Source organism: Monomorium pharaonis, chromosome 5 (genome assembly GCF_013373865.1).
Source record: "Monomorium pharaonis isolate MP-MQ-018 chromosome 5, ASM1337386v2, whole genome shotgun sequence".
In the NCBI taxonomy this organism is placed as follows: Eukaryota; Metazoa; Arthropoda; class Insecta; order Hymenoptera; family Formicidae; genus Monomorium; species Monomorium pharaonis.
This window is the reverse complement of record NC_050471.1, coordinates 9,138,775-9,160,676: the sequence shown is the minus strand read 5'-3', so window position 1 is coordinate 9,160,676 and position 21,902 is coordinate 9,138,775. Positions and strand designations below refer to the sequence as shown.

Here is a 21,902-nt window from a genome sequence, read left to right as displayed (position 1 = left end):
ACTTCTCTCGTAGAACAGATAGACGGATAGATAGGGGGAATAAGGGGGCGCGAGAGCGGAGGAAGAATGGCGTACGTTGATAATTTTGATGTGGCATATATATGGGCAGGGCTACGACGTCATTATCAAAGAGACCCCCATCGCGAATGCAATGTATCTATTGCGCGGAGTAAGTTAACCATCGTCGCTCAAGGAAGCATCTGGAATTGTTAAGCCGTTAGAGAATACGAAGGAACATTTTTATTTGGAACGAATATCCATATGTATCACCGATAATGTCCGTTCAATTTGCTCTAACGGCAGCTTCGCTTCGAAAGAGTTTCGGCGGGTCGAAATTACGCGAGCGTTTAAACAGCAGCCGATTCATTTCGTATGCATGGTCCCGACTATAAGTTAAGGAATTGCCTAAACGTCCGTAAAATCTAAATCTCCCGCACTCTCTCATCTCAGGGAATTTCCCTCCTCTCGCGGCCCTGAGTATGTACACCACGCCAAGTTATTTCAACAATCCTCTGAATTTATCGCACGTTCAATTTGTCAGGTCGAGACCACCCTGTTTCGAGAATAATAATATATTCTTGAAGAAGTACTAACCTTTCCTCATCTCTCACTGTATTTTCTTATTCCTCGTACACGACACTTTATAATTCTGCAAGAAAAAAAAGCAAGAAATATAAGTAGTTGGTATCGAAGTAATAAATATAAATAAAAATGCGCTTCATATAACATTTTAAATATAAATTTCCGCGAGTTTTGAAATTTTTATTTTTAGATATTTAATGTTGAATTCTATTTCTTTTTGTATTAATTATTGTGTTTGCTGTTATGCTTTTGCAGAGAAAGAGAATTGTTATTGTTATGAATTCGCCACTAGTTTGTATATTGATTGAATGTCTTTTCAGTGATTTAAATTTTTGCTTTTACGCGTTGCTTGCTTTTGAACAACATGGATAGTGAATTTTAATGGAAAACCGAACGTGCGGCCAAAGCGGCCGGAAGGGAATCGCGATGATTCTGTGAAATATGGCTCAGGAGCGAGCAGGTTTTCGGCGGGGCTGCGTTAATGGGTGATTGATAAACGACCTTTTCTCATCAACTGCATCGGCTGCATATTTATCACTATGCGACCCCCCCGACAAAAACGCGCGTGCACTCGCAGCCGCGTCAGCGATGCGAAAAGCGGATGACATTACTTCCTTTCGCGAAGCACAAAGCATGGCACAAAAAATACCAAAAAGTAAGCTTAAATAAATACTCACGGAGTATGTTTTTACTATGCTAACGAGCTCATATTACATGAATGTTATATATCCAACGATGCAATTAAAACATTTTCAGAATTTTTCAGAATGACTTACTTTTTAAATATAAATATACGATGAAGAGAATGTAAACAAGAGAAAGTGAAAAAATATTTGATACAAATTAATCGATAATATTAAATAATTCTAAGAATACTTTTTTGATTAACTTTAAAATAAAAGGAACGGACATGCAATTTTCTTGTAACATAAATCAATGTGATATATGTGATCATGTTCACCCGATGACGTATTAATTCCCGTGTAAGAGTCAATCGAGCCGAAGTACACGCGTCATGTAAGGTGTCCCTTTCGTGGACCCACGTAACAGATACTGTCGATGTTAAAGTGCTCTTCGACGAACCCACACTCGGTGCTAACAGCTCACGCGTGTCCGCCACGTGTCGAGCGCCGCCGCCGGCTCGCCCGCTCGTGCGTTTAACTTGGTCGAATTAGGCGGCACGAAACTTGCTCTTTCTGGCCGATTTGCAAAATAACATGGGCAGATGGTGGCAAAGTGCGATTCTCACGCGCAGCGTATTTTTCTACTTGACGATTTAGAATGCATACCAAGCGAGACAAATTTTCAGTTTGCGCGCTACAGTTCAGTGAGAATAGTCGAAGGGAAAGAATAAGTTGGTAGAGAAAACAAATGTAGCGTGAAGAAGAAACCTAGCATATATTATAATATTTATATTAATTATTTTTCAATATCTTATTTACAAGAAAAGACTTTCAATCGATTTCTCTCTTTGATTTTAATGAAACTTGGTTGGTTTGTCATATGTAAAAATATTATGTATTTTTTTTTATCGATAATATATAACTTTTAAACGAAGCATGATAAGTTTGTAAATGTATAAAATGTACAGAATTTCAGAAATTGTAATCTAATTGTATGAAAATTAATTTTTTATAGCTAAAAAATTTATTTAGTTTTTGAAGGCTGATTTTATCTCTTAAACATATTTGCTAATAAAAAGAATGCATACCAAATATTTTTACTCCTTTTATAAACTTATTAAGATTCATTAAAGTTGGAAGTAGACATCTAGAGAGTCTTTCCTTGTTAGATATATTACTCTCCTGCAGATATACTATTTAATATAACATATATAGAAGTATGTACATTGAACCAAGCAATTCGCAATTTATTGAAATATATAATTTAAAGTGTAAAAACGAAAGAAAACTATAAATGTGATATACACATCTGTGTTACTTTTTTTTATCACTTTTTACATATTATTGTGAACGAAAGGAAAGAAGGAAAATATAAAGCCTTTCTGCGAGAATACTGTTTTACGCGAGACAAGACAGAGAGGCGTAAAATGGAATTAGAGATCAGTATATCGACATTTCTCCAAGCTCGCGGGGAATAACCCTGTATGATCGGCAATAAATATGGTTTATAATCCAGGAATGGCTGCGCTAAGATACAGAGACGTTTCATAGCCGCCCTGCCGTGCGACGCGTGTCACACGTAACGTCGTCGTAATGACTCTTTCGACTTTACGACTCTAAGTTAGGATTAGATTCGGTTGTATCGCATGCCATATTATCTACTGCACGTGAGGTAGATCGTTTAATTTATTCCGCGCATGAATCGAGCCGAAGAGAGCCGATATAATCAAGCTTATCACCGAAATTGTCTCTTAATATTGAATCTTCAATTTTATTTTTTATTAATGCGGAAATGAATTTTGACGTAATATAATAATTTGTTTATAATAATGCAAATGCGTTGTATCAATGTTTTTTCCCAGTGATATCTAAAACGTTCTACGACGAATTTGAGATCTAAAGGATTTTAAGCTTAATTTAAGTAAAAAATTTTAGTTAACAAATCTTTCATGAAAGTTTCTTACCTTGCGTCACATGAGTTTTTACAATAAAAATATAATAAATATAACAAAATTTTATTAAAAGTAAAGAGATAAATTTTGTTATTACAAGTTGCTAAATTCTTGTAATTTTTATTGGTAACTCTTTTTAGGAATTATTTTTCAACGCTGAGACAACTGCCACTTTTCTCTTAGTTCAATTTATAGTATCTGTGGACAAAAGAGAAATATCCTTTGTTTTTGAGTCACTCTGTGTATAAGATACAAGAAACTGAGATGTTCTCTTTCGTAAATACTCGTTTGCGAGTCTTCGCCGGGGCGCGAGATAGCACCAATCGAAAAGTCATTACAACTTTTTGCCGACTCAATCAAGAAGTTAATGTCCTTTAACCTCGCGGCGTTCCCCTTAGGATTTGCCGGGATCTCGGGAGTCGCGTAAGAAATCGACGGCTCTCACATGCCCGGTAAAATAGATCACCGGCGTATGATTGATCGCCTATTGGCTCCGTAGCGGGTTTTTGCTTGCTGCATCCACCACTTGTATCGGAAGTTATTTTTCCTGCGTGAAACTACGATGCCACCCATCTTGACTTATTTCGAGGTTTGCGTACATAATCTCACGAAATGATTAGATAATTCCCAAGGGTGCATTTCAATAAATGTACTTGAAGTGCGCAAACGTAAGTGTCTTAAAATAATTATAAGTAAGCCGAGAACTTGGAGAATCGAAAATATATTATAATTATAATTGTGAAGGAAGATGATTAGAATAATAATGACACAGTCATACAAAAAAGTGATTTGGCTTGTATACTAGACCCATTTCTATGGATTTTGGCCTGTTGAATCCAAATCTGATGTCACAATTGGTTCGCTGTTTCGCCGGAAACCTCAAAAAAAGCTCGAAAATCCACAAAACGAACACTTTCGCTGATGTTTTTTGAAGTTTCCTCGAAACAGCGAACTAATCTACCAATTCTGACATCAGATTTGGATTCGGCAGGCCAAAATCCATGGGAATACATGGGTCTGGTATACAGGACAGATCACTTTTTTTGTGTGTGTGGCTGTGTGATTACAGTAGTATTACAAATAAAAATAAAACGATATGTAAAAATATACAAAGTAACTTCTTCATCAATCAGTTTATTTTAATATGTAAAATTTGTTTGAATCAATCAATTTTTAAAGTTTCTATTTTTTGTCTTATTAAGTAACATCTTTATCTATTTTATATTCGCGTTTTTGAAACGATTTTCTTTACCATCGTCGTATCTTCATCGGAAGACCCGGGTCGTCTGCCGAACGTCCAATATAGCCGCGAGTCGGCCATAAAAAAGTAGCGGAGATCGGGGCGCGGGCGTTAAAAATATTCAAGATCGTTTGTCAGGCTGAATTACAGTCCCCGGTCGTATCCCTCTCCCCCGCCGTCATCTTCACCGCCCTGGCAGAGCGGGATTCTGCGGTACGCGTTGCGCAACGCGGAGAGGGTAAGGCAGTCGGGCGATGAGGAAGGGGGTGGCAAGAGCCCACGACGGCGGCGGCGGCGACGACGACGGCGACGACGACGACGACGACGACGACGACGACGACGACGACGATCCCAGGCACATGTGTCGAACCTGAAATATGTAGGCGTGGTCTGGACGGTGCTAGCAGACGCGTCCCGACGAGCGAATATGTTCACCCCGTTGCTACGCTCCACCCCCGTATAAAGCTGCAGATACTGCCATTGGCCAGTGCCACCCTCGTCGCGCCTCCACCTGCCACGCTCGCGCTACCCTACGCGACGGCTACCCCTAAATACGGGGGATGCGCGAACAGCATCCTCATTTTAACGCGAACCGCCGATACGGCTCTGAGTGTTCGCCACTTTAGTACACCCCGGACTGTACACCAAATCGGTGTGTCCGTTAGGGGGTGTTGGTTTTGTTCTTTGTGGCTTATTTCGGACTCTCGTGCAAGCAAAGATCGGTTTTGGCGAGATAGCCTTGTGAGAAAAAGTGTAATTTGATGCCTTAGAGAAGATCGAAGAAGATCCAGCTTGAGGTATGGGAAACGTGGTCCAACTAGTGTAGCTCACAGACCGCGTATTTAGAAGACCGCGTGTATTTAGGAGAAAACACTTGCTATCATAATCTGGTAAGTAGGTACTGCTCTGTTATCTATATGATTGTATTTAATGTAGTAGAAAAAAATGTCTAAGATAAATGATTAACATTTTTAGTAGCGTTAAAAGTTTTGTATGTAAATCTTGGACTTTTTTTTTAGAAATTTTTTTTATTTTTATTTGTTACTTGAGATGGTATCGTTGTCACTATGGACAGGCGTGCCATGAAAAATCTGTTCTTATTTATATATTAATCTAAATTAGTTTTTATCAATTTTTATGACATTATTATTAAAAAGAGACGTTATAGAAAAAAAAACTATATTAATAGCAAAAATTTATAAAATAATATCGTTACAATTAAACACGATTTTATACCATTAGAATGTTTTTTATTTATTGTTTTATTCCATATAAAGAAATTTCTAAAATTAATTTTTTTGCATTTTTATACAAATGATAAATAATAATATATGAACTATATAAGAATTTGTAATAAATTGTATTGTAATACAAATTTATTAACGGTTTTTTAAAATAAAATTTAATTATAACATGTTTCTCAGTTAACTTTAAAAATATTATATTTTTATTATAAGTATATGACTTTAATTTTTCTAATGGTAATTATTAGAACATTTTTAAAAACTTATTTCGTCATGTCAAATGTAAAGATCTTATTTTACGTTAAATGTAAATAAGAAGAAAATATCATGCCTTAACTTTCTTCAATTATCTCGGCGATCAATCTTTTGCTTTGCTCCAATTTATGCTTCTCGAATGTAGGACATCTGGGCAGAGTGTATCGAATTTTGGTCAATCAATCACTTCGCGTCGCTGCGACGTTCTAACACTCACTGTCTACTCACCGTCATTGTCGTAGGTCGATCATCCGGAGCGAGCAGGATGACAATGGAAGATCGCACGGGTGGCATCGACCGTGCCACCCCCGCGACCTCGACGCCAGCCACGACGGCACTGACGTCGGCGTGCCCCGCGTCCATCAGCGACGTCACGCCTGACGCTTCGTACCCCCTTCAACGAACTAACAAACGCTCCTTCGACGTCGCCTTCCTCGTGGCACCCGATGAGAACCTGGCGCGCCGTCAGAACGAAAAATTACGATTGATAACCGGCCGGAAGGATCGTCCGCGAGACGACATCTCCGTTGACAATGTTCTGGACGCTGACAGGTTGCCGCAGAATCTCACTATCAAGCATTACGACAACGATACCGATGGTTCGGAGAGAAGAAGATTGTTGCAATGCACGGAAAACTCGCTGAGTCCGCCGTACGTATCGCCTAGAACCATGACGCCAACCTTGCCAGGACTTTCCCCAGATTCTGACGCAAGGAGATACGCGCCGGTCAGTGGTCGACTTCAGAAAACTCCGAGTCCGCCTACTTTTATCAGTCATCATCAGTCTATGTTGACCTGTCCAGAATCGACGAATTCGTCGGTGTTATCCTGCACGAAGGTTTACGAGACTAGTATCCCCACGACCGATCGTCACGGTGAATCCCGCAGTGCCTTTACGAAGGTAAATCTGGTCGGGCAGCGAAACGGCTTCAACGATGACGGTCAAGCCTCACCGAGGTCATCGATATCGCCGGATGATCGCGCGAGTTATCAAAGCAGCGTCAGTCCGCCGGTGGTGTCGTTGCCCGGGGCGACGAGCTACAAGTATGCGCCATTCCCCACCAAGATGGCGTATCCCTTTCTGACCATGGGAGCAGAGGCCGGTCAGACGGGGCTGCTGGAGAACCTAAAAATCCCGCAGATCGCTCAACCGCCCAAAGTACCCAGTCCGAAGGTATCCGCTTTCCGACCGGACCTTCCGCAGGTCTACCCCAACCTTTCTTACAATCCCATCTCCGTATTCCCGCCGATGGCGGACGCTCTTGCCAGGCCGAGGTTCCTGGCTACGGCCGCTGGGGTGGCCGGCCTCCTGCCACCGTCGTTCGCAGCTCTGACTTTACCGGCGCAAAACGTTTGCGCCAAGTGCAACCTATCGTTCCGTATGACCTCCGACCTGGTCTATCACATGCGCTCTCATCACAAGAATGAGAATATGGCTGAGGCGGCGAGGAGGAGGAGAGAGGAAAAGCTCAGGTGTCCTGTCTGCGACGAGAGTTTCCGCGAGAGACACCATCTCACTAGACATATGACCGCTCATCAAGATAAGGAGAGCGATGGAATTGTTGATCAGGTCGAAATCAAGAGGAGGACTGCTACTGTTCACAGTAAGTGACGTCGAAAACTGCCGCTCGAAGACGATATTCTAGGCCCTGGCTATTCTTTTGAGAACTGAATTGGTGCGTAACGAGAAGTCGCAGGTTATGGAGTTTGTGATAAAAGTGAAATTGTTGTCCATTTATTATTACATTTACCTTATTAGATTAAGAGAGAAATTGAGACATTACTTCTTGCAGAAAAGAAAATGTTGGAGCTACTCCCTTATCAGAAATATACGAATTTAATATTATTATGCTCTTAGTAGTTTTCAGTTTTATACATTTTATTTTTATCGTAAATATATACACATATATTTCATATATGCACAATGTGCAGATTTACACAGATATTTATTTATTTTAGTTTGCTAATTTGAAATCAATTTTTCCTTAACAAAAACATAAACTAATAATCGAAAGATTTTAAATTAAAAGATTTCCCTGGGAATTAAATTTAAGATTAAGATTTTCTATTTTTTATTTAAGTGGATAAATTTGCAATTTGAAAATTGATATAACACATATTCTTATTAAGGAAAATTGATTTAAAATTGGACAAAAATTCAAAAAAAAGCTCCTGAATCTATGACACTGTGTAGGCGTATTATTGCGGTATTTACATTGTATACGTGTGTAATAAGGAAATTTTAATGTTTACATAGGAAAATATCTATGGATATGTCGGGCCATATGCACAAATACTCTAGTACTCACACGAATACTATAAGTCATGCACTGCAATAAAGACATTCCCTGTCTAGTCAATATTAGGTAGAAACAATTTGTAAATAAATTTAATTCTTTGAAGTAAGAAAAATAAGAGTTATCTGTAATAAAATAGAAACGGAGTAAAAGAGCGAGAGTAAACGAGCGAGCGAGCGAACAAGAGAGACAGAGAAAGGGAGGGGAGAGATATCGATAATTGAAGTAATTTAAAATTTAAAATCTATAATTTTTAGGAAAAAATATGAACGAATTATTGAAAGATTAGGAATAACGTTTTTGTAAATAAGATATCAATTTCTATAAATAATTTTTGTTTCATATAAAAAAATCCATAATTTTTGCATTCTATGAGAAGAAGATAAGAATATTGAACAAAATAGATATTTAAGATGTAATTTCGATCTTCTATTGAAAATTGAAAAAATATGATGATCTACATAATTAATATTTATATTATTGGTAAACGCATAAAATTCTAAAGTATTTATAAACAGTTAGATCTTACATTTTACATTTGTTTTTATATTTAAGTAAAAGTATAGTGAGAATCTAATATTTTTATCTTTTTTCTTTCATAAATTTTGAAAATTTTATAAATATATTGAAGATTGATTAGAAACATTTTATTATTTTCAAAAAAAAAAGTTTAACATAAAAATACATAGCTTTGGGCATGAAATCAATTGTATCAATAAAATTGTATCCTAAAATCACGCATATTTGAGGAAAAGCAACGTGCTAAAATTGTCAGAGATAAAATAATCGCGGTCGTATTTCGATATACTCGCAAATTACATACGGTCCATTCGAACGACTCCATTTCCACAATGTAGAAAGTAAAATATTTGCCGCGTATTTATAGACAGGTAAAACGAGTAGTGGGTGCGAATGTGGCAATAGTAGCAGAGCACAGGGGCGGTCGGGGGTGTGGAAAGGTTGCGCGTGTTGCGGAGGGTGGTGCAAGCGTGTAAAGCGCATTTTGGCTGTGTGTACGGAGGTGAGGGCGGTGTGGTAATAAATAGATCGTAAACCGTAACCCGCGTCACACACAAACCGTCGGAGCGCGCATAATGGTAGGAAACAATGAATGCTGTAATCGGAAACAGTGCCGGTTTGTTATCTGCCATTTACACTCCATTTAACTTCAAACGGCGAATCGGCCTGCGCGCATTCGCGTTTTAAATACAGCCTGGATTCCAACCACCGTCGAGAGCCGCTCCCACCATCGTTCTCCACCCCGTCGCACTCCCACTAACGGTATGTGGCTTAACATAGGGTTAAGCCGTCGCCGAGTGGCTTAATATTGTCCGAAAATTACGTGAATTATCGCCTCGTATTTCCCAATGTCACTGGAAGAACTGCATTCGTGTGGGAATAACATTTTAAATCCAAATTCCTTTAACGAGTAAAAACCAATGTTATCATTTCTGATTGGATTAACCGTTTAGTTATATGTGATATTGCAAGTCAGCATAATAGAATTATTCATAGGAATCTCAAGAGGATAAAGGCGTATCATTAGTACGACCTATGCAGTATTCTGTACAGCAATAATCACAGTAGCGTGTAAATACACGTAGTAAAAATTTTAATACAAAAGAGAATGCGTTTGTAAATTATGAGACTATAAATAAGTTGGATGTATCGGAACTAATTAAGACGAGAAGAAATTTAAATATCGTATGGATGTTTAACGAACTATTCGATATTACATTCTACAATGTCAGAAATATTGTCAAAAATAATATTGACAAAAATATTAAGAGATATCGCAACGTGTATGTTGTTCTAAGATTAAATGTAATATATAAATCTGTATAGTAAACAATTAATATCTCTTCCTTATAGAGATATCGAAGTATTGTTTCGTTTTATAAGAATTAATTTATCCAGATATCACGTTGTATTACTTTGTTGTAAATATCACTTTGTACATAAGCACTGTATGTAATCTAGCTCGTTGTTAATTAATAAAAGAATATCCGTGACAATTAAAACTATACATGCCATATTTTCTATCCTTTTCATTTATTATTTGCCGCTAAGTTTAACTTATAAATTTATATTTAAAATAATTATTAATAAGATAGTAGTTAAAAAATATATATACATTATAGGGTATTTCTATTTTTATCTTTGCATTGTTTGTGCTTTTTATATGAATAATTTTGTTACACAACAAGTATGGATATATGGAACTCTTTTTACATTCTTTTTTATAAAAATTGTTCTTAACTGATTTTCTTAACTAACATTTCTTAATATTACGAGTTTGCAATGATTTCCCAGCTATAGAATTGATCTTGCCTTTTACTTCATGGACGTCGTCCGTCCTCCTCTTGTCTCCTCGGTGCTAAATCACCGAAAGCCGATTACGCGGCAATAGATTAATTTCTGGCCACTCAGAGACCTCTCCCTGACATCCAATTCGCGGGTGTAGGGTCGATCGTTTGTTTTGTTCTATGTTCAAGTGAAATAGTATATAAAATATCAAACGACTTCTAACATATTTATTCATAAGAGTTGTAATATTGAAGAATTTTTTCATTATAGAAATAGTTTCCGTATCAAATTTTTTTTCCAGTCCTTAAATTTTTTATTCACGCTTGATTTAATTCGAGAATAGTCACCGGGAGTGACTTTTACATTCCAGCAGAGAGAAAAAGAGCTTAGTCTCAAGTTTTCTTTACTAATCGAAAATCCATAGATATATTTTTTTATTTTTTACTTTCTTAGAAGATACGGAATAAATCTTTATATATTGATAAATTGTAGAACGATTAATAATATATTACATATATTTATTTAATTAATAATGATTTTTAATTCGAGTATAAAAATTGTCCCCATTATTTACGTAAAAGGATGCTGAGAAATTACTCTCGAACATAAAAAATACTTGCCCATTAAGATATAATATGTATGTATAATCTCAATTATGTATATTATAATGTTATTTAAAACTAAACATATGAAAAAAGAATTGTAATAGTTAATTGGTAAATCATACGTTAAGATAATTTTATACGTTGACTTATTGAATTGTGTCGTTTTCACGAGCAAAAGATATCTCGCAAACTCTTTCACCGAGGCAACTGGCTCTTGTCTCTCTCTCTTGAGAGAAAGTCATTGCGAAATCCTCTAAACGAGTAACGTTAAGCTCATCGAAACCGCGGCCAATACGACAAACAATCTCTTACCGCCCTCGTTCCGGCTTAAGCTCGCCCCTTCTCACCACCCCCGAAGTAAGTGTACTTACCCTCTGCCCGAGGTCCATAAAGATAAATAACATGAAGCACCCGGATCTCGTAGTTGTATCCCTTACAGAGCGATGAAGGGACCCCTGAGGACTCCCATCATCCCTTCGTTCTTTTCATCATCCGTCCTTCTCTTTTTCGTACCTTATATTACCGCGGCGAAATTCTTTTCTCTACTTTTATTCTATTTCTTTATTTTGAGCCAATCTTCTTTCGATTTTGATTTTTTTTTTTTGAATGAGCAAATATATTTCTACAGTTTTAATAAATATAAATCGACAAATTTTATTTCCTAAATATTTAATTTTATTTAATATACAATTGTCTATTTGTTTTACATCTATGAAAATTTAGTACATTAAAAATAATGACAAATGAGTAAAATACGAAAATTAACTGTCATAAATTGTTTGAAAAGCAAGAATAAATGAACGAAACAAAAGCGTTTGCGAGTTCGGGGTCCCGAGTGCTTTCATTTAAATCGAGCACTCTATATCCGTCTTCCTCCCTCGCGATCGGTCCGCCGCTCTCTTCCCACCCTTGTTAGCGATACTTCCCGTGGAGAATCGCGCGCATGCTTGTTCTGTCAGTGAAATAATGACAATGTCATAGCCCGGGCTCGATTCGCTACGGCACCCTTGCCACGTGGGCGACGATTGGACGCGGATATGCTAATATGGCGTCCGTTCCGAGACATTAAGTTCTCGGTTTACCGATTCTCGCCAGACGAGCCGCGTCTTGACGTCCGCATCACCTTCCGCCATTGTGCCTTCAATCACGAGATACGCGTTTTCTTCGGGGATTCCACAAGGGTCTCCGCAAGGGAGTCATGAGTCATATTGTTCATATCTATAGAATTTGATTTTTCCCGAACTTAGAATTGTTTCTACAAAACTCAACTCTCAGAAAATTTTTTAAATTAAATTACTTATATAAAAGTGAAAGGAAATTTAAATTAATCGTATTAATTAAACTAATTGCATTATTTAAATGTTGCGAAATATTACGCTATACATAAAAATATACTGATTAGTTTTATTTTTTGTTTTCGATGTGGCTTTTAATACACGACCATAACGATTAATCGAGTTTCGCACCGTGTTTTAACCTAAGTACTTGTCTGTCCTTTATCATCGACCACCCCGATTCTCCCGTTTGGTCACGGTCTTCTGGTACGATTATGTAACTTGACTGCGAACACGCAGCTTACATCGGTCTCACGATGCAGCCGGTTACAGCATTTCGACGCCAATCAGGCGTCGCTAAACGATTTCATTCGCGCAAGCTAGCGCTTTTCTAGGGCATATGTTGCGATTCGCTCGTGGAGCTTCGCACGTATATTCGGCACGCTAATTCGACGCTTGTGAGATCTTCATATTGCATCTTTAATTTGAAGCATCTGCTGTTATTCTCTTTAGAATTTTTTCTTGAGGATGTTGGAGATAGGTCTACTTTACCGCTTAAACGTAATAATTTTTCTCAAGAGAATCCGTTACTTTTATAGATTTGGAAATCCTTCCCCAGAAAAGTATATTCGTTACTACCAGTCTGGATTGTGGAATTCATCCCAAAAACGGGAAAAAAATTATAATTTATGATACTTTTCTTAGTCAAATATGGCGTGTGCAGCTGTCGCATTATAATAATATTTGATTGATATAAAAGATCTTACAATTTCTTGTACTCACGAGATTCGACATTCCAGACACGTAACAAAAGATTTAGAAGATTTGATAACCTTCTTTTCAAACTGTCTTTGTGTATCCTTTACATGTAGTTTGATCGGCTTTCAACAAAACGCATGTGCATCAACTGAATTGAAAAAATTTTTATTGGTATCGTTAAGAATAAGTATTCTCACATAATTTTCTAATCTTATTACTCGACTATGGCCTATAGAATATTATTTTGTTCGCTGGACGGAGGCCGAATTCCGGTCACGGGTTTCCGCAGTGTTCAGACTGTCCTCGAGGCGCAACGGGCGATCGAAGCTCGCTCGCGGTGGCAACCTTGAAACGTTGAAGCGGCGAGCTGTCTCGGCTTATTTACGACGTACGTATGATGAAAAACGGAAGCGGACTCCGGCCGTGCGATCGTGCGGCCGCCCGGAGCGGATCGTCCGGCGGAGGGATGAAAGGGGCGTGAAAGGCCCTGCTCGCTCTTCTGCCGGAGCACCTTGATTTACTGTCGACGATATTTTCTCGTTGGCGCTAGTTGGCGCCTACCGCACCACCCGCGCCCGACAATGGCGGGCTCGCTTGACATTTTGTTTCGAATTATTGCCCGCGCTCGCGCGGCCGGTCCTTTCTATTTCGCCGCTCCGGCCGCTCCTCCACCGAGCGCGACAATGCTCTATTTTATTCTGCTCTATTTTTATTCTGTTTCGCCTGTTTGCGTTTTTTTTTTTGCCGCGTTATTTTTCGGCAGCCGCTCGCTCTTTGTTGCGCCGTCGCGGCACGTCAACGCGTATCCGCCCGAATTTCGCGGCTCCCGTGGCACAGATTTATCATTGCAATTATGCTAGGAATAGTCGCGCGAACGATCTTCTAGGCACTAAGAATAGATGCGCAAATAAGGTACCGTTGTATATATGTGATATATAACAAAAGAATACTCTTTGTCAAAATACAAAGAGACAAATTTTAACATATAAGATATGTTCCGATAATAACAAAATCACCATTTCTATGTTACAGGTACACAAGTATCTTCCGTGATTGAATTCCTGTCTGCAAAAATGAAAAACTAAAATAAATCGTTGCTGTGAGAAACGCTTGTTCTCAAACGTTAGTTTTTCTTTTGGTGAGTTGCATTATTTAATGTTTTTTTTTTCGATTTTAATAATCTTTAGAAAACCAACCGGCGTTCTGCAAATTAGTTATATTTCTTTTCCATTTTTAAGTCTTGTTTTAGTTAATCTTATAAATTAATTTTTTGTATTAATTGCATTTCTTGAAAAAGCAAGTTGTAATACTTTTTTCTATTTGATGTGTTAAATTCTTTCTGATGAGCACAGAGAAGGTAGGGAAGGAAGAGATCCGTGATATATTAATACATATGCTTACATTATTACAGTATATTATTAGAATCATTCATATAAATAGATGAGCAATCGTATAATTATATATAATTTTGGAAAACAATATTACCATTACATAGAAGATTCATGTTTAAGTTTCACGTCATTTTCTTTTTTATAACGAAACATATATTCATGTATAATCAGCAGTTGGCGTAGCACGAATTTCTAATCTGCGAAGATCCATTTTCGCGAATAACGACGGAAAGTTAATAAATGGAATTGCATGTTCTCTCCCTGTCTCTCTTGCCTTCGGATCACTCGACAATGGAAAAAAGACTTTCGACCCTGCTTAAATATGTCCGACCGCAAAGCAATAAAATATCTTTATCTTACTCGTGCCATTACCCCCTTGATTTGGAGGGTTCCAATTTACATTCCTATCGGGAGGGGGGGGGCTTCGGCAAGATAAGTCCATTTAAATAAATTAGTAATGCTATCTCCCGCTCCGCGGAGACATAGAATTGGAGAAGGGGGGTGGATTAAATAGTATTTTATCAATTTTCGCTGCGATTCGTTACGCGGTGTGATGCGACGCCGTTCACCATTCAAAATTCCGTTTCGATCGCGTGTTTTCGTGCAACGATGAATCACGTTGTCTGAAAAGTGTTTAGGGTGACCGCATTGTTACCATTGCGGCTAAAGATGGCAAAAAATGGCACAATAGAAACACTGGTTGCTCTGTGTACGAGGATGTGTTCCTCTCCATTAAACATTAAAAAAAATTATTTTTTAATATTTTAAGAATCATAACATTTCGAAGACCGCACTTTTTCTTCGTCGTGTATGCGCGATACGTGTAATGAATAATAATCTAGAGTAGAAAATATCACAGCAATTCACAGCTCACGTATTTCAAGTACAATATCGTCAGCATGCCGTATCTTTGGTAGAATCGGAAAAAAATGCATCGTGTGAGAAAGAGATTGCTCGAAGAGAAAAGCGGGAGAGAGAAAGAGGGAGTGCAGAGAAGGAACACAACACGTTTAATTTTTCTCAAAACGGACCGCACGGCGAACCTTTTCGCGGGCCGTGACGCCCATCTCTACACGCAATTGCCTTTCCCTCCGTGTGCGCCTCGCGTGTGTTGGTAGGACAATATAATGGGGCATAACAACGGCGTTAACACGCAGTGGCCGACCCCGGACGCGACCCGCGACCCACCCCGGATGAAATACACCTCTGATAATTACTAGAAATTAATGCGGCAGCCTTACACATACCGCCCATTGTAAGCGAGCGGCGCGCGAGTTTAGCCGGCGGTCGAGTTTACGCGACCTCGTATTTACCTGCGTTAGGGGCGGTAATCGCCACGATTCTAACACCAGATTAGCGAGGCTCGCTTGCATTAATTGCCTCCACTCGCCAACGGGAAGACGAAGTACGTCGGTAAAATAGAGAAAGAATAAGGGATGAAAATACGGGAACGGATCAGGCGATTCAAACCTCTTGATTATATATATATATATATATATTTAGAAACCTCAACATGTATTTAATTTCCTAATGTATAAGATAATAAGATAATACTTATTAAAAAAATAATCAAGAATAATATTAATTTGTTAAATTTATTTTTTGATATCAAGATTACCTATAAATAATATTTAGTCAATGAAAAGATTATATACTCTTTATGTGTAATCAGTAAAAACTATACCTTGTTGCTGAAAGATAGATCGAGTCTATTTAATATCGCGCAAGTCAATTATATTGTTGCATCTCTTTGTAATTGAGAATTGATGAAAACATGCGATTAAAAAAGAGAAAGGCGCGCGCAGAACGGCGACGCGGAGAAGATCGTAAAATCAGAAAATTAAAATCGGCGCCGACAACGAAGCTGGCCGGACCGCCGTTCAAAGCGGCGGGGGTGACTTTTGCACGCAGGAGGGCACAGGGGGACGCGGGCGGAGACGGGATGTATTAAAGCTGTGGCTGGGACCATAGCGGAGCAGATAGTTTAATGTGAATTTATTGCGATCGAGATATCGCGCGCCGGCCAGAAAGCAGAGTCGCGTGCTACGCGCGCGCCGTCGAGCCGATAGCCGGCCGCGGTAATGCCAGGCTGCCGATGGTCGGTCCATTGTGAGCGGCTTCAAACTGGCTCCAAATCGTCCGAAATGAGACCGGGCAGGCGGCGGGGCGCAATGAGACATCGAGGGGAGATCGTCCGTTTTTAAAACGGGGGAGACGCTATCGCGGTATCGAAGAGCGTGCGGCACGTGCAGCGTCTCCCCAGGGTTTCGAGCGATTTGTCTACGGCTGATTTTCTGCCGCGACAAATTTGCGTCCCGCGCGCACGCCGGGCGAAACATTCGGATAATATCGAAAACTGTCTGAAGGATATTCGGATCGCTGGCCGTTAGCGGACCCATTCGAGTTAGTCAACGAATGTAAAATTGAATTTTCGTTTTTTGAATTTTTTAAAGGGTTATTGAACACGAGAATGAATGTCGTCGAAATGAAATGTTACTGTTTTACTTTAATGATACTTAAATCTAAAATGAATCTCACACAAATATGAGTTAAAAGTCTTTTTATCAATAGTTATAGTCAGTGTTACGATTTAGAAAGAAATGATTATTTGCTGCGTAACTTCATTCAGAGAAGATCAGTAAATTAAATGTGAAGAAATCGGGTGACAGTTTACTCTCGCTCCGAAAACTCTAGTTGATTCTTCCGGGAGAGGTATCTCTGGCCTTTAGAAAGCCGCGATTTTTCTTTAACCGGAAGCACGATTTTATTCCCGGCGACGATTCTTGAAAGCTCCCAGGCTTTCGTGACTCGCGATTCCGCCTCACCGGCGCCTTTTCCGCCTTTCGCGTTTCTTGGATCCGCAAGTGTCATCTTCAAATGCAGCCGCGCTGGACGTGCCCCGTGATCGTATATCACATTACTTTAATTCATATGGTAATTCACGCGGCTCAGCCGCTATGCCGGCTCGCCGAAAACTTTCGGGACAATGCGAGGGACAATGCCGCAAGGGGGGTGTGTGTCGGCGGGGGTGACAGGGGGGCACCGGGCACACAGAGGTGGCTGGCGGAGGGTACCGACGGGGCCACTGGAGGCGGAGGAAGCGGGGAGGGGGAGGGTTCGACAGTGCGAATGCGATATTGAATTCGCCCCCTGGCGACGTGCCTGTTATCGACAATGTCCGACCGCTGGACCGGAAGCCATTTGCTCGCTCTGTGACGAAATTTATGAAAGTTTCCAGCGCTCTCGTGGTGGACAATTGTCGGCGAGAGAGACGGGGAAAGAGAGAGAAAGCGCCCGCCAGTCGCGCACGTACGGTAGAACGTGCGCTAGGTGTCCACTCGCACGAACATCGTCGCCAGGAACATGTTCCACTCGTTCCTATACTGGTGTTATGTCACAGGATGGATAGTTGCCCGTGGGTTTTTTTCAGAGGGAAAACTTTTTACACTCGGGATATTTTGTAATCCCTGACGTACAAAAGTCAAATTTGCATATAATTATGAAAAAAATACAATTATTTTTTTATATTGTTCAATGCGATCATTTTTATACTCATATATTATATATTATGTAACATCACGTGAAATTAATATTTACGCTTTGAGAATAATTTAAAAGAATAACTTGAGACGCGGAAAATTGTCTCATATAAATTACTTTTCGACAATTTAAATAAAATATTTATTAGAATGGAATCAAATGTTTATCGTGTATACACGCGCGTTTTATATTTATTTTTACGTTTTTAAAAATTTATTAAATAATGCATATTTTATATACACAAAAATCTATTTAAAATTAATTTATATAATTTTTCGGAAAATTTGATCTATCTGAAATATTATCCGAAAATAAAATTATTATATTAATTATACGATTATGTGTTATTTGAAATAATAATTAATTATATATCATTTACAATATAATATTTCTATTTTTCTTGAAGAACTTTTTAAATTTGTTTCAAGGAATTTACAAACTGTTACGCAATGTTTATATTTCATCTAAAATCGATTCAAATACAAACCAGTAACAGATATAAAATAGAGTGTGCAGTTTAATCAGGGCGATTTCATAAAGCTCACGTAATTATAACGACGACGCGACGATTCGTCTCTATTTACACGGGAGACCAAAAGTCGCGGAGTAATCTCGGTGGCGGCTACTCCGCGGCGAGCAATCATAGACATGAATTTCCCATTAGGGGATGGAAACCGCGGGTCAATCCGCGACGAATCCATATGCCGAAAAGCGCGCTATCCAATCTGGAAGTGGCCGGTTAACGCAAACAGCTTATGTGCCATACGTTGCACGCGCGTATACATATGCACATGTGTGCTTGATCATCGTGTCTTCGATCACGAGCCATGGAAACCACCGAGGGAAATGAGTATTACCGCTCATGAATTTCTGCGTTCTTTCTCTTTTTCGAGGGAAAACGATGTTTCGATTTCGCTGGGAAAAAAATTGATATTCAACTCACTTTTATTTTATCGTGTTTTGCGTGAATTTTGATTTTAAATAAACAATTGAAAACGACTTAGAATAGCGGGACAGGTCAGTGTTTTTAATGAAATAAATCTACTCTGTTTTATATGAAGAAAATTGTAATTATTATTAAAAGAATCGATCTCCCTTGAAAAATTGAATTAAGAATGTTTCAATTTAAACTAGCTAATTCTTTCTTTCTAAACTGCACAATTCGAACAATGACTATCTTAGAGTTTGGCTATTTTAGAAGAAATGCTAGCGTTCTTCGGGAGAAAAAGTGAGGTTTGCAACCGGGCAAGAATCTTCTCACTACATCCGGTTTCGGTGTTTCAGCAAGCGAGGAAATTGACCGGTCGGCCATATGCGTCGACTCTCGTGCGCGCAGCAAAAGGTGGCGACGACAGGGTGCGAGGGTGGCGGCGTGACGCGCAGGAGAGGGAGGAGTGTTCCCGCATTACAAATTTAATCTTACAAATGGATCCGAAAACTTGGAAACAATGGAATATATGAAATGCGGCCGCGTATATCATGCCAGTGGAGACGCGGGGTGGTCCCGACGGCAATATTGTCAGGGCCGATCCATATTCTCCGAAAGCGCGACGGCGAGAGGGCCGTCGGGAGTCGAGGGGGGGGCGAAAGTGGTTCCCACCCGGGATGGGCGAGCGGCAAAACATGCTCCTGGCACGACAAGAAGCCGCGCGCGGAGGTAGACGCACGGTTCCTGTCGCATTCGAATCGTGTCGTGCAAATGCCGGTATAAACAGTCTTCTTTCTTTGTTTTCCGTTAGGTAAAGATGATTTTTCCCTCAAAATGCGATCGCGAGGACTTTATCGCGAAGGTTGGAGCAGAACGATCAGGCGCTATTGAGATATCAAATGAAAATTTACGAAAGATAAACCATTAAAGTCCTCTCGATGTTATTTATGCTTTAATCCATAAAATAGAAAAAAGGAGTTTTATAACGTTCTTATATTATCACTATTTTCAAAGATATAAGTGACAAAATGTTTATATGTGATGGTCCTATTTAACACAACATTATATGTATAATAAATAAATCTATATATGTGTTATAATAATATATATAGAGAACTATCATTTTTATTGTCTCTTATAATTCAAATCTAAGGTAAACCAATTGTAATATAGATCGAAAGAATGCTTAAGCACAATAGTATTTAGCTCTGTTACATATAGTTCCTTAGATTGTCTTTTCCTCTAAACAATGTGTCGAAAATAGGGAATATTGCAAGCACATATGAATATCCATATTCATTTTCCATCAGATTATTATTTTAATTATATTAAATTTAATTAGCGAGATTATAATGTATAATATGTATATTTTATGTGTAATTACAAAATAATTATGATGGAAAATGACTGGATACTTATATATGTTTACAATATTTTATAAAATTTATGTATGTATGTATCAATTCGCAACAATAAAAGATATGTATATACAACGGAAAGATTAATATGCAGTTGAGATTAATATTCAAAGCATTTTATATCATGATTATTTTATTTGTTATCCCTTATTCAATTAATAATGCTGAACATGACGAACCAGACAATGCATCATGTTATGGCGATCATTTCGTTTTTAGTCATTATATAAAATTAAAAAAAAAAAAAAACAGCAAGACCTGTGAATAGTTGATAAAAGTGGCGATTAATTTCACCGTGGAAACTCATTGCAATTAAATCACGGCATCCATTCAGCGCGACATCCGCAGAGGAATCTGCGTTCGAGAAGTTTGTATACCGAAGTACCTGTCTCGTGACTCGAGGAAGGGAGGATTCCGGGGTGGTTTTCTCGGTGCCCTCGGTTTCGTGTATCTACCAACCTACATCGGCGGTTTCCTTCCTGCGGGACTCCCGCTTGCGGTGTCCCGCGGGGAATACATACCAGCTCGACGATTCACAGGAGTGTGACTGGGCGAGTCCCAGGAAGCGTGTGCTTTGCTAACGATGACAAACTGCCCCGCTCTAAGACGCCATATTTATGCTAATCTCGGCGCAAGGGTAGAGAGCCCGCCGCCTCGAACCTACGAATTTCGCGTCCTTCTGCCCCTCCTCGACGCTTTCCGTTGCCCCTTCCTTCCCTTCTTTCCCACCCTTCGGAACGTCGGAGCGCTCTGCACCGGCGATTTTACGCGACGTCGAAAATTCGGTGAATTACGGATTTCGCGAGCGCGCGAGTTAAGGTCTTGTTCATCTTCGCTTCGTCACTTGCGAAACAATTCTTTTAAATTGATTGAAAGTTAATTTAAAAATTTATTCATTGACAATGACATAATGTTGCTTCATATTTCGTTGGTCCGAATTTATTAAGCGGTTATGTTGATCAATTTGCAAATATTGTAATTGAAACCTGAAGAGGATCCAAATCAAGGATCGAAACGTTGTTTCTCCAATAAATTGAGTTTGATCAGAAAGTCAATTATCAAAGCCTATTATCATTCATTTATTGTTAATTTAAAAATTTGATTTTTATGAGAATGACTGAGGCACAATGGACTCGGTCTGAATGCCATAGGTGGGACCTTTCTTGGGACCATCCCCCGATACATTATTATTATGGGAATTAATCAGAGATTGAAATTGTTATTAAATATAATTTTTATATTAGAGACACATGAAAGATATCTCTTATATTTATTTCTAATACTGCAATGAAGTACTAATAATAATTAGCGTTCTCTATATTATACATTATTTATTATGTTCTTGATACTGATGAAACTTTTGTATGAGTCACAGAGAATTATTGTACAGATTTTCTCGAAATGAGACCTTCTTTCTTATTCGAAAAGATCCGCACGGTCCATGTTATTATGATCGGTCGTTGCTATCATCACCAATCTGCTAAAAC

The 21,902-nt window shown here is 38.8% G+C and overlaps 1 protein-coding gene and 1 long non-coding RNA gene across 3 annotated transcripts in view; both read left to right on the top strand.

Moving 5' to 3' along the window:
* The window catches only part of LOC105831036, a 64,455-nt gene extending 43,791 nt beyond the window's left edge, over nucleotides 1-20,664 (top strand). For both annotated transcript variants that reach the window (XR_004963248.1, XR_001138627.3), the window contains 2 exons: nucleotides 14,171-14,276; nucleotides 19,354-20,664. This is a non-coding gene — a long non-coding RNA (uncharacterized LOC105831036). The remainder of the gene's footprint in view (nucleotides 1-14,170; nucleotides 14,277-19,353) is intronic.
* LOC105831034 lies at nucleotides 4,329-8,659 on the top strand. Its single transcript, XM_012670863.3, has 2 exons — nucleotides 4,329-5,287; nucleotides 6,139-8,659. Exon 2 carries the CDS (start codon nucleotides 6,162-6,164, stop codon nucleotides 7,506-7,508), a length of 1,347 nt encoding a protein of 448 aa, XP_012526317.1. The 5' UTR covers nucleotides 4,329-5,287; nucleotides 6,139-6,161; the 3' UTR covers nucleotides 7,509-8,659.
* Nucleotides 20,665-21,902: the final 1,238 nt, after the last annotated feature.

What these genes read in the sequence shown, in the direction of transcription:
- LOC105831034 (XM_012670863.3), top strand. Translation starts at nt 6,162, where the DNA reads ATGACAATGGAAGATCGCACGGGTGGCATCGACCGTGCCACCCCCGCG.